The 13,574-nt window shown below is 44.0% G+C and overlaps 1 protein-coding gene across 2 annotated transcripts in view; it reads right to left on the bottom strand.

The window, feature by feature from the left end:
* The window catches only part of PLCH1 (phospholipase C eta 1), an 85,497-nt gene that overhangs the window by 60,980 nt on the left and 10,943 nt on the right, over positions 1–13,574 (bottom strand). For both annotated transcript variants that reach the window (XM_055817457.1, XM_055817460.1), the window contains exons 2-3: positions 12,844–12,917; positions 9,810–9,927 (exon numbers count right to left, since the gene is read on the bottom strand). In XM_055817457.1, coding sequence (XP_055673432.1) covers positions 9,810–9,888 — 79 coding nt within the window. In that variant the 5' untranslated portion in view covers positions 9,889–9,927; positions 12,844–12,917. The remainder of the gene's footprint in view (positions 1–9,809; positions 9,928–12,843; positions 12,918–13,574) is intronic.

Below are 13,574 nucleotides of genomic sequence, written 5' to 3'. Positions count from 1 at the left end.
TGTGTTATAGCTGCAATTCAAAAACAAAAAATAAACTTCACCACTCTGTAGTTTAATGCTCAATATATCAGATGCACTTGATAATGTAAGTGCACACTCCTATCGTTCCATTAATGAGAGGACCTATACACAAGCATCTTTAACACCAAAGCTGCTCTGTAAGAAACCTTGTCCAATCATCAATACATTCCTTATTATTTTGTCTTCAAAGTAAAGCTCATTTTAAAAACCAGAAGTGCTTGAATGCTGTATGGCTTTAGAAATTAGAGCATGCTGCATGGGTTAGCAAGAACATTAGAGTAGACATATGAAGACTTGTGTATAATTCAGAAGACATATGCCAAATGGTATGAAAATACTTGTAAGTTTATTCAACTTAAAAAAAAAAAATAATCACCATGACAACTCTTCACTGACAAGCCAGGTTTTGCATTGAATCCCTAGCCCTGTCAGCGTCAAATCTGAAACTGGTGCATCCTTGAAGACACACTACATCAGAGTTTGACTGTCTGCAAAGGGAAAAGTCAAAAGACAACTAGTTCACTTTATACCATCTGACACTACACCTACAACTTACTTAAGCAGTGGCCAAGTAACCCTCACATCTTCCAGTTTGCTTTGCTTTCACATGCATCCCCTGTTCTCAGAGGGACCACAGCACTCTGCGGAGCCACAGCACGCAAAGTTCTATCAAAGTCTCAGAGCTGGTGGTGACAAGCAAGCTTTCCAAATATGAAATTGTTATTCTGTTATCTGCATTTGACTAACACCAATGATCACCATAACACAACTGTACATATTGTCAACAGTCCCTACTGTTTCCTAGGTATTGTGCAATCCCTAGATAAGGTTTGGCAGGAAAGGTAACAGACTCACTTGTATGCCTATTTTTCCTACTTACTCTTTCTTGGGAGACCTTTGCCAATGCCTTGCATGCTTAAAAGTCTGGGTTTTTTCAACCTTTTACACTGGTTTCAAGAAACACGTGAACTATCCTCCAACTCTCATCTCACCAATAGCTTTTAACAATTCCAGCTACAAAAGCACTAAAATGTATTTAAAAGATGTTCATTCACTCAAAATCCATCTCCCCCAGGCTAATATTATTTTCTAGCCTTCTTAATTTGCTGCTCAAAGAAAAAGTTCTGTTGTTGAACCACTGAAATTATTTTGAGTACCTCTGTACAGATACAAAGTAGTATCAAAGCACTGTCCCTGTAATTTCACTGAAAAAAGGGGGATTTAAAGCTTTCTTGTAATATCTGTAAACTGTAGTTCTTCTCCTATGCATAGTTACAGATATGTTTTCATTTAAAATACACCATGGTTCAGCTCACAGCTTCTGGCTGAGATGGGGGAAGTGCGGCCTGTTTTGTGCAATGCCAGAGGGACAAAGTGGTGCTGGCTTGTCTTGGGGTATAATTGCCAAACCAACACCAATATTTTTAGCTCCCTGGAAGAAAAGATAGATTAAACCTGCCACCGAGGCACTCCCAGCTCATCCATGCAAGCAAATAGCCCACAGGATAACCCAGCAACATTCCCACAGCAAAACGGGTAACCAACAGGACAGACAGACAGCTGCAGGAATTGCTGTGCTCAGGCCTCTCCTCCCCAGGCAGCTCAAGTCTGTCGGGCCACAAAAGCAGCTAATGAGTCCCTTGAAAAGCATGGAAGATACATGTATGCCATGTAAATCTGAACCGGTAATGTGAGGGTAAAAATCCTGCCTCATGCTTGCTGCGGATGGGATGCGGAAAGGCCCCACAGGGCTGCACCCACACCAGCTCACACAGGGGTCCCCTTCAAGGGCAGACAGCCCCGCGCTCAGCAGGGCTGAGTGACCACGGCCCAAGGTATCTGCTGGACAACTGGCTGTGGTGCAGCCCTGCCCGTGCCCTGAGACACTGGAGACTGCCTTCCCCGCCTCCCCCCCCGCCCCAGCCTGGCAGCACCCGAACTTGCCAGTGGTATCAAGCAGCTGCTGCATCCCTATTCACAATTAAAGAAAAATGCATTACCAAAAGTGTCAGCCTTTGCCAAATTGCCAAAAATGAAAGTTTTTGAACAGTAAAAACCATACCTCACAAGGCTTAGATTACTGGACAGACACACAACAGTGCAAGTTCTACTGCAAAGTATTCATTTTCCAATAAACGAGAATATGATTTAACTAATAGTTTTGAAATTACAGTATCAGAAGAGTATTAGTTTTCTGGCTCATTGGTTTTTCCTTTTTCACTGTCAAAATCACTGGAAACTGGTACAAAGACTAATTCTGCTAAAGAATAAGAAAAGCTGATTAAATAATTTCTACCTCTTACAGTAAATAGATAATGAAATGACAACATCTCCATATTCATCATCCAGATTTAATCTTAGACCTAAACGTAATACAACCTCCTCGTGAAAAGTCAGCTAGCAATGAATAAAACTTTATATTGGCTGCATGAAAAACTTGTCATTTTTATCAGATTAAAGCTTTATCAACTCTACTCGTTTGTCATTAATGAAGACACGGTTCTTTGGAAAGCTGACAAATATACAAAAATGGAAAGGAAAAAACACTTGGCATTAGAACTGAACCACCTGATACACTGGCTTGAGACACATCCCACACGTGAAGCTCCTCAATTCAACAAAGGATGCATCTAGTGATAGTCAGAGGGTTCTTAAAGGTAGTTACACATTCAAAGCACTAAGATACAGTTTCTTCAGGCATTTTAAGTATTCTTTAATCTATGTGAACTTTAATAAATAAATTCTTTAATGCCCTTGCACATACACTTTCAGTTATATCTGGTTGTCTCAAGGAATGAATTGTGATCATTGTGTACCTAAATCAGGATATAAACCAAAATATAAATTACTGCACTATTAATTTGTCCTGCTTTCCATGCATCATTATAAAACTTAAACTGAAGCTGACTATTAAGATATAAGCCTACATGTGGCACCTTCAGCACTGTAGCCTCAAGCATAGGGCTTGCATGAGGCTTCAGCAGAACCAATTATAAAGCACTGTCCATCAGCAAACATCAAACCTAACACATACATGCAATTCAGCAAAGATTTAATATTGTTCCCTCAAAAGTCTTGTGCTCTAAATAACCCAAATAGACCATTTTACTGCATAACAAGTAAAACATAATGCATTTTATGTTCCCATTCATGTGGCACAAGTTTAAGATCACTGAAGCAAAAAAATCCTAAAAACTTGCACAGAAGCTCAGCTCCGCAGACTGAAACGAATGGAAAAACACTGCAATAACACCTGCCATAAGCAATCTCTTATGAAGCTGTCCAAAACTTGTTGTGTAACAGCAGTAGGTGTTCATCTGTCTATATATATTACATATATATATATATATATATAAAATAAAGGTGGTATACAATCGCATCCATTACATTTGGGAAATCTTCGAGATGATCTCTTAAAATAAGCAATTGCCTTGGACTAAGTCTCTCTCTCTCACTCTCCCCCTCCCTCCCCCGTCTCACCCCCAATTTGGGATGTATACAAGAAGGCAATTTGCAAGAACCTTTTGAAAGATGAGGTGGATATTCCTGAAACAAGAGACACTAAATGCACATGCAGGAATCCAGATCAGCAGTCAGCAATTTCCCTCGCAAGTTTGCTAGTGGCTGGGACAGACAGCTCACTGTACATTGTCAAATGGCAAAATAATTACTAAAATATATAATTTACTTAGTGCCAGCTCAAGACCAATGTTTGAGTGGCCTATCTCAAAGTGCCATTTGAAGTGGAAGTGCCAATATTCATGGCAGCGCTGTGCCAAAGCTGCGCTGCAGTGGCTCAGGACCTTGATACTCAAGTGTAGAACGAAGTTCCCATTCCTGCTGCTTTCCCTTTCCCAGGGGCAGAAGAAAGTGTTATTATCACAGTGCTTACCCATTTCCTCAGTAAGGTGTTAGAAGACAGACGTTCAAAGCTACCAAAATGCCTAACATGACTTCAGTACCTGTCTACTTTACAGCCTTGGCCCTTGGTTCAGTACATCCAGTCAATGGTCTTTCCAAGGTGAAGTAACCAAGCAACCAAACCTGCTCCATGCATGACAGTCTGAGTGTGGCAAGACTGCATGAAATTACTGTTTCCCTTCAAGCAGAAGGTTTACACCAATCAACGTGAATTTTGGAGTTAATTCCCACAGATGGTCACAAGCATGAATGAATTCTGAAAAACTTTAGAAATAAAAATTTAGCAGATGTAAACTTAATAAACGTAGTTATCTAGGTGCATCTTCTAGCTGGGGAAGCACTTAATGTTGCTGACTGGCAGCACTGTGAGCGAGTGCCACAGCAAGGGTTATTACATACTCATTGCTTGCTTCCCCCACCCACCCACCCACTCTTTACATTTCTAGCCCCAAACATCTGCTAGGAAAGTAGATGGATGTTTGGTCTGAAAATACAGCCATTCCTACATTGTTATTGCCAGCAAACAAACCAAATATGATCCACAGCTTGAAAACACTGAGAAAATTAAAAAAACCTTTTACCAAGCCTAAAGGCATGATGTACTTTGTGTTTTTGGCACTGTTTGCAACAGGAAGGAAAAGAAACTGGGTTCATCAAGTCCTCAAGGCTATTCTGAACATTATAATTGCTTATCTGCTCTATTCTACAGAAACTGCTAAAATAGCTTAAACCTAGATCTGTCTTGAGTTTGTTATTCTCTGTGTGCACACACACAGTGCTGTATCTCGCTGTTACTGAAGAAAACTGACATTTTTGCTTCTAGGCAGATAAGACTCCCTAGAGTGCAAGCCACAGCAGCAGCCTCCACTTCTGTAACCAAAAATTTCAGACATAAACAGATCACAATTTTAATACCCTCCAAATGCAGCTATTAGCAGCTTTTCCTAATAAAAGTATGATAAATCCTTAAGCAATTTTGATATAGTACTCAGGCATTACACATATGAATGTTCAGTCATTAGTCAAAGATAACCCATTTAAGCACTGTAGAAAGGCACACAGTTGTGTATCAGTACTTGCCTAACAACACTCGTCTCAAAGCATCATTATAACGCAGTAGAGCGGCCTCATCTGTGTACAGCAGCATTTTCCAGAATGAAATGGAAACACTGCTGTTTGTATTTGCTGTTCACTGTACACAGGAATTGAATTGGGACCACTTAAATAGTTGTCCAGCCTTATATTCACATTAGTCAATATATTGCTTGCTACTAATTACATTTACAACTTCAGAGCAAGAGCACAGATAGGATGCTTTAACAACTTTTTCAAACCTTACCAATTTCCACCTCAAAGCACATTATTTTTTCCTGTGTCTATTTAGATACACGTGGACAATTTTCCATTTGCTCCTGTACCAACTTTCGCCATCAGTTCAAATAAGCCTTTTCTTCCCTATGGTTTCCCTTCACAATGCATGTATAGTCAGCAGTCACATCCCCTCTCAATCTCTGATTTTCCAAGCTAAACAAAACACATTCATCTCATTTCCACTTCTGTCGTCCTCTCTGCCTGTTCCAGAGCTCCCTTTGCTCGAATACTACTGACTAAAACTACATTAGGCTGGGCTGTGCAGCACTAACACCTTATCTCACTCCACAACACTCAAAATTGCATCTGCCATCACTAATGCATCACGTGAGCAAGGTGCTGTCCTCCTGTTGTTATCTTACATGCTTTGTCCTCTACCACCTCCTCGCCTACAGCTGATGGTCTCCCACATTGGAGCAGAAGCATTCACTGCTTGTCTTCTAAGCGACCTTCTTTGACATTCACACAGAGGCACCATGCACTCCAACAGGTTATACCTGCAGTGCTGCAGCCTCATTTGGGTGTTTCTGCTCTAAGTTGGGGGGTGTGGGGTGTTCTCCTTTGGTTGGTTTTGGGGTTTTTTTTTGTGGTTTCTCTGTCCTTTTATTTTTTCTTACACAAAACGTTTAAATTATTGCAAATAAACACAGAGCTTCAGCATTCTTATTTATGCAGTCCACAAGAGTTTCTTACATTTAAACACCTCACCTGAAGGTGAACAAATGGAATACTATCTATTCAGGTTCTTAAAGCAATGCAGGTCCCAGAAGCGTATGAAGGAAACACCAGAGATAAACACAGTTGAGCAGCAAAGTTTATATTGTGTGCCTCTGTAGACACCTCTAGTCCTGAAATCTCTAGGGAGAAAGATGTTCCTATGCTTTTTCAAATGATGCAGTGGGATATTTTTATCTGACCGGCTTGCACCTGAGGTGCAACAACTCTTCCAGATTACAGGTTCAATTACAGATAATAACCTGCCACTGTAATGTGACCTTCCAGGCAAGCCTGACACAACTGAATTAGTCCATTGCTCTGAAGGAAAGAGTGCAGTTTAGGTAATATGAGCAAGACTGAATTAACATGACATCCTACCAAGAGCAGTCAAGTCTCTATTGACACAGGTCTGGAAAGAGGTGGAGAGGCCAGAAGACAGAAATTAGAAACTAAAGAGAGAGAACTAATTACAAATCTTTTATTTAAATTGCATTTCCATAACTGTATTTCTGAGAGAACTTAAGAAAAGATAATTTGCATAAATAACTAATAAGATAAGTACGGACAGCTACTTTCAGAGCTGCTGAGACAAAATCAGCTATTTGCTGAGCATGTCACAGCTTCTTTCTGTTTAATGATTACAGAATATAAACATCCATAAATGTAAAAAAATAAGCTAATCAACAGCTCTGTGTGCTTTTTCCCTGAAAAGCCACACTCTTAATATCAGAATATAAAACTATAATAGTAATATTTACCAAAATATCATGAAAACACTACATAAGTTAGAATTAGTAGATACTAGAGCTGGACACATACAACCCAAACACTGAAGTGTCAGCAAATCACAAGGGGTTGGATCACAGTACCTTCCCTGCTAACAGACAGTACCCTTCCCATGTAGAGTTCACATTGGATTTTCTTTCCTAATTTCCCAGTGGTGTAAAATAAAAGTTCTAAACAAGTACAATTTCCTTATGTCTGGTAGAGAAAATATGGTCTCAGAGACAGGTAAGTCCCAGTTCGGTTGTTTGGCATTCACTTCGTCATGCAAATGCCAGAAGTTCACTGTTCAGTCCCACTTGGGTCTCTCTGAAAGAGGCAAGGAGGATGGGTGAATCATTAAGGAACGGAGGCAAGCACCCAAGCCCACTCACCCCCACCCACCCCACTACCCTTTGTCAGGACCTACAGCATGAGAAGGCTCACTGACAAAAAGCAAATCCTTAAAAAGCTCCATCAACTCTTTTATCTGCATCAGCATAGTCCCATAGGAAACCAACTTCTCCCAAGCATCAGGAGCAACATGCTAATTCCTAGGGACATTCACAAGTCTCCTTATGTCATGCTGTTGGGAACTGCCGCCTCTGTCACTGTCCAGCAGGGATGTCAGCTCCTTCCATCGACTTGGAGCAAAAGTAACTGTCACGGCAGTGTCTTGCTTAGGTTGGAGAAAAAAAATGGGAAGCCCTGAAGGGTTCTGCCAGGGAAAAATAATTAATCCTGTCTGGTCATGAAAGACAAATAAATTAAGCCATAGAAACTGTCTGGTTCCTGCTAATTATGTCTTCTACTTCAGATGATTATCAGTTTGCAGACTCATCACTCAATAGCTGTTCATGGGTTCTGGAATTTGTGTTAATGGATCATTATCCGTCCTTCGCACCATTAGCAAGATAAAGACATCACGCTGCTCAAAAAAAACCACCATCTCAAGTCACAGAGTATGGATCCGGCTTTTCTTTCACTTGGTCTGGAATAGCAAAACTGTAGCAGATATGCATCCAAAACATAGCTGCCCCAGTTACACACACATGCCAGAGAGCAGACTGCTGCCTGGAGAGAAGCACGATTAACGGGCACTAACCAAAACACTGCAAGAGTGCTCAGACTCAGCAAAGGGGGACCTGGGTGAAGACGTGGGAGACCACTCTCTCCTTCCACAGTGCCAAAGAGAGCTCAGAACGAACATAAGCCCACCAAAATCAGAGGGACCGCACGACTGTCCTGATAAATCCTAGAAGCGAATATCAGTTTCATTTGAGAAGCAGTACAGTTCTGCCTGGAGATGACAGGTTCACCAATGACAGATTTGTGAACCATCTTCCCTGCAATGCATGTCCCAAATGCAGTGCACAGATGAATTAATATGACAATGCCGCTGTCAGACTGACTTACAGAAAAGTTATTAACATTATTCTGGTGTCCCAAATAGAACTAGCAGTGCCTATGGGCAAGAAAAAGCACTACAGGGAAAAATGGTGGTGTCTCTGAACAGGCTTTCATTAAAAAGATGCACAAATTGACAGATGATTAATTCTCCCACTAACCATTAGCTTCATTGATGGTGGCATAATCACAGTGACAAAAACACAGATGCAGTCAGGTTTACAGTGAGTCACATCATAGTTCTGTAAGCTGCAAACTTCCCCAGCTTCTTGACAAATACAGTGAAAATGGAGATGTAGGCCCTCTAGGGAAAAAAAAATTACCTTTGCTTTTGAAAAAGATGAGCATTTCTACCTTTAATTTATAGGCATTCCATTTTGCTGTTATAAGCAGTACTGTAAATCTACCCTGAAGTGACAGTTTTTAATCACTGACCTCAAAGGGAATAAGGAATACAAAATTTGGGCCTCTCAGAAACAGCATTAGAGAGTCACTCGCCCCATAGGACAGGCAGGGGTCCAGCTGCCTTGTGAGACTAGACCTGTAGGAGTCTGCTTCAGGCAGGAATGGCTCCCAAATCCTGGTGGTCCCTCACTCACTGCAGGAGCACGGGCTGACCTCAGCACTGCTCCTTACCCTATGCCAAAGGGTAAAGGTACCCTGCAAAGGGAGAGAAACCTGTGTGTAGAGTGCATGCACTCTAGTTAAATTTTAAGCATTCAAAATTAAATTCTGAAGTCTTTAATATCAAAATGTCTTCACAGTATTTCCCAATTTTGCTGTTGGAGGGATACTTCAAGAACTGAATGATCATAGCATGTAATATAATGGCAAGAGACTAAGGTGTGAGGGGTTCATAGGGGACTAATGAGGAATCACTGTTAGGCATCTGTTTTGCACAAACGTCTCATCAATGCTTGGAGGTCAGGCTCTTTCTGACACTTTCAATTCCTCCTCGCTAGAAGCAGAAGGAATGCATACCTGCAGATTTCGCTGGAGTTCTAGAAATGCCTCAGGAGGCAACACTTAAATGTAAGGCAGCATCAGACCGTGCGAACACAATCAACCCATTTCACTGCAAAACACAGTCGCCATCCACACCCAGAGCAACTCTGCCCGCTGCTCTGCTCTTCTCCAGGCGCTAATGCTTTAGTTAGCGCTCGGGCTCAGTTCCCCTGAGCACCTGCCCGTCGGTGCCTCCACCCCGAGGGACGGGGAGGGGGCGCCGGGCCGCTCCACCTGCCCGCAGCCGCGGCGCGCCACCGGGACCCCGCACCGGCAGCACCGGGTACGCGGGGCGCTCCCGCAGCGCCCCCTGGCGTGCCAACGCGGCAGCACCGGTAACCGGCCCGTGCTCCCCCAGCCGCCAGCACCGCGCTACGGGGGGCCGGCCCCGGGCACCCCACCCGCTGAGCAGCCGCCGCAGCGGGTCCCGGCCAGCCCGGCCTGCACACCCGCTCCCTGCCACCGTATGGCACAGGCACGGCCGCAGCAAGGCCGGCGCAGCACCAACCGCTAACTCACCCCAACAAGGTATACACAGAGATTTCAGTGGCCACTGACAGCAGGAAACACAAGAAGCCAAAAATATGAGAAAACCTGCAACTTACCATGAAATACACCATTGTCCGCCAGGAAGTGCCTGCAGTACTGCAGACAGCTTTTCTTATCCAGACTCCAGTAACTCATTGTAAGATGACTTTCTGCTCACCATCAAAAGCGGTGACCCTACAAAGTGAAACAGAAGATGGATAATCATGAGTTAATTTACAAGAAATGCACAACTACCGCAAGCACTATAAGGGTATTTATTTGTGCCCTTCATGCAAAATAGTTCACTAGCTTCATGCAAAGCATTACAACAAGCACAGTCCTTCACTTTCCAAATGTGCCCGTTTCCAAGGTCATGCAGGCGAAGGGTGCAGGCAGATCACTCAGACCGAGCTAGAGACGGACTGCCAGCAATGCTTACAACCAGCAAGTTTAAGACAGCTGAGGTGAGCCCACCCTACCCAGCAGTTGCTGCACCCGCGCCGGGTGCCTGTTGTTACTATCAAACCCCACAGCCCCTGTAGGCTATCACAGGGCCACGGAGAGATGATCAATTTAATCTATTTCATTAAGCTGCCCCATATTTAACAAGCTACAGACACATCAGACAGCACCACAGAACTGTAAAACCTCCCCAAGTAAAGGTTATTACAAGATGTGTATCAAAGGTAATTACTTCCTGATTTTGAGACCACAGAGCTGCATTGTGTGGACACAGAGCCCCCAAGCACTCCCCCTGCATCAGCACACCCTTGCCCTGGGCAGACATTCACCCATGGGGGCTCGAGATGAACGCTGCTGGGGACAGGCAGTTCAAGCAGCTCCTTTGAGGAGGTGCAGTTACATTACTGACGCAAAATTAGTGTCCTCCACCTGTAAGGGATCCAGGCTTTGCACAGGGAGAAGATACTCTCAGTTCAGAGCGCAAGTTCTACCAAGTACAGAAGCACAGGATAAATTGTCTATGTGCTTTACCATCTTTCCTGCCTGCCCTATGACCCCATTATACAGCTAAGCACTGATGGGACCAAACAGCATGAGTGGGAGCAATACCCTTCCTGGCAAACACCACCAGCCGAGGACAGCCCAGAGCACAACCAGAGCCTGAACACTCCCCCCTTGATGGCTGCCTGAACCAAGCGTCTTTATCCGCAGGCACAAACAAGCCCACATTGCTGCACAAGAGGAAGACTGGGATTCATCCCTGAAGCACTGCACTCTTTTCAGAAGCAGATTGCAGAGAATTCCCCTGAGACCACAGCAGACAGCCAGCAACCCTTCCCTGCACAGGTCCGTGCTGGCCCCTGCCTTCCCTGCTCACCTGCCAGGGTTGAGGCTCCCAGCACTGGCACAGGATGAGTTTTGACTCCAATGCCAGCAGCATAAGAGACAAGCCCATCAAAGTATTCATGGCTAATTTGCCAGAGGTGCTATCACCAATAAGCACTGGAAATGGAGAGCAGTCTTTTTGGACACAGGCCCCAGAGTTCCACTGGAGCAAGCCCCCCGATAGCCAGTTTTTCTTGGATCCAGCCAATAATATTTATAAACCAGTTAAAAGGGAAATGCACAGCAAGCCAGCACAAAACAAAGACCAGCCAAGCGAGGGCAAAGCAAGTGGCTGAAGCCAATCACTGACAATGAGGTGAAAAACAACCCCCTCTCAGCCCCGGGAGCCTTTCCATCACAGCCACTGGCTGTTCCACTGCCACAATCCAGGACAATAGGAACCATCAGAACAATTATTTTTAGAGACCTAAACAGTAGAAGTTAACTCATTAATAAGCTGGTGGTTATAACTCAAGACAAGGCTGTATTTGTTAGAGTCATTTCATTGAACTTCCAAAGGATTTCACCCTTTTGTTTTGCAAGTTGGACCTTGCAAAAATCCATCCCACCCACAGGTCTTATTATGCACAGTTAGAGTTACAGCCAAACAAACCAGCATTTCATATTTCTTTGACATTTGTTGCTGGAAAAAAAACCAAAACTAAAACCCCATGGACTCCTTGATCTTCTGACACCCAGACACCGAATCCTTCTCCCTTTGCTGTTTTATCAAGTTCAAGATTCTTGTTTCAGCAATCCAGATACCGCATCCTCTTACAAGCTCACTTTGATCTCCCATTTTATCTCCCTCCCACCTTCACTCTGGTCAACCCAGCTGCTTTCTCACCCACACTCGGCACAAAACAATTCCAACTGTCTTTATCCAAGCAAACCACTAGCAGGATGTAAGGACACTGCCACTCAAGCCTCCTCATAAAACTACTGTCAGGGGGGCTTAGTGACAAATCCCCCCCCCCCCCCCCAAATGAAATATCACTGCACACTGGAAATGCCCAGACTGCAGCTCTGTGAGGAACACAGGTGTATTTTGCTTATGTGATTTCAAAACAAAGAGGGAAAGATATAACCTTAAATCATAGGGATAATATGAGTCCTGTTGGCTAAGGACGAGTTTAGCTACAATCATTCCCTGGGACCCAACCACTGTATGCAGCTGTAAGGGAACAGAAGAACCTGGAGAACTTTCACTCCTTCCCCACGCAGCAGTGTGATGAATGCTGTCTCCTGCAGTGGTGAATGTAAAGCAGCCGACCATGTAGAGCCCAGAAATACCTGTTGTTTCTGGTCCACCTGGAAACAACCCCAGTCCTACCTCTGTTGTGGTCCCCTGCAATGGCTGGGCAGACCTCTGCTCCCCTGCCACTTCTGTCAGTCACCAGGCACCCCTCAGCTCATCCACCTCACAAACCTAGGGAAAAAGCAGGCTGTTCCTAGAGGACTAGCAAGCTGAAGGAGCTCAGAGAAGGTTCAACAGCACTGGCACTGTAAAGGGGTAGCAGTACCCTGCAACCTGGAGGCAAGGTAGAGGGGAGCCAGCTTCTCCCTCTCCCACCAGCGAGCTGTTGGGTCAGACGAGCTCTCACGGACACCCCTGCCAGGGGTGCTCCAGTCTGGAAGGTGGCAAGAAGTGGCTAACACGGGGCTGAAGCGTAACTTGGTGAAAAAGTGTAGCGATGTTTATGCTTACTTGCACTGTCGATTAGTACAAGCATTAGAGACCAATAGGCAAACACTAATTGATACCTGTGATATTTCTGTTGCAGGTTTGAGAGGAGGCTGTTGTTGCAGATGTGGGATTTGCCTCTTCGCTGTTGCTTCTGTGGGGAGGAGAGATGGTCTGAATGATCCACTGCAGGCGTGAGCCAAAAACGCCTGTTCCTGTTCTGCTCTATCTTAAAACTATCACAGCCTCCATTACAGTATGTGTTTTGGGTATGGCCCACATATTGTTTACACTAAAGGCATATTTTACTAAAATTTGGAATGCTAAGCAGCAATACCCGCTACCTCTGCCAGACTTCATCTTCTACATTTCCTGGACTTTTGCCCTTGCCAGACATAAGCTTTCATTATAGCTTGCCATAACTAGGGCCACTCTTCTAGCATTAATTAATAAGGCACAAGCTGTTAGTTACTTTTAAAGAGTAGGAATAATTCTGTCATCATAGTCCAGCCTACTGCCAGGCGTTTTGCTTTAGGCTATACAAATAGAAGTAGCATCATGTTTTAATTAAAAAACCCACATCAAATACTCATCACTAAGAATTTACACCAAATAAAGAGAGATGATCTCTCCTGCTCTGCTCCCACACAGAACTTGTATCATGGGGGAGATGTATGGGGAAAATGTTGCTATCTATATACATAAGCAGTGCCTCCGAAAGAAACCCTTGACCCCCTCCCTCCCCTTTCATGGCTCATGCCGGTACAATACTCCTTTGTTCTTGTACAAAGGGTTCTCCCACACCACGGTG

The sequence above is a fragment of the Falco peregrinus genome, chromosome 12 (assembly GCF_023634155.1).
Source record: "Falco peregrinus isolate bFalPer1 chromosome 12, bFalPer1.pri, whole genome shotgun sequence".
Lineage (NCBI taxonomy): Eukaryota > Metazoa > Chordata > Aves > Falconiformes > Falconidae > Falco > Falco peregrinus.
The sequence above is the reverse complement of the archived record's forward strand: the minus strand, read 5'-3'. Positions and strand labels throughout refer to the sequence as shown.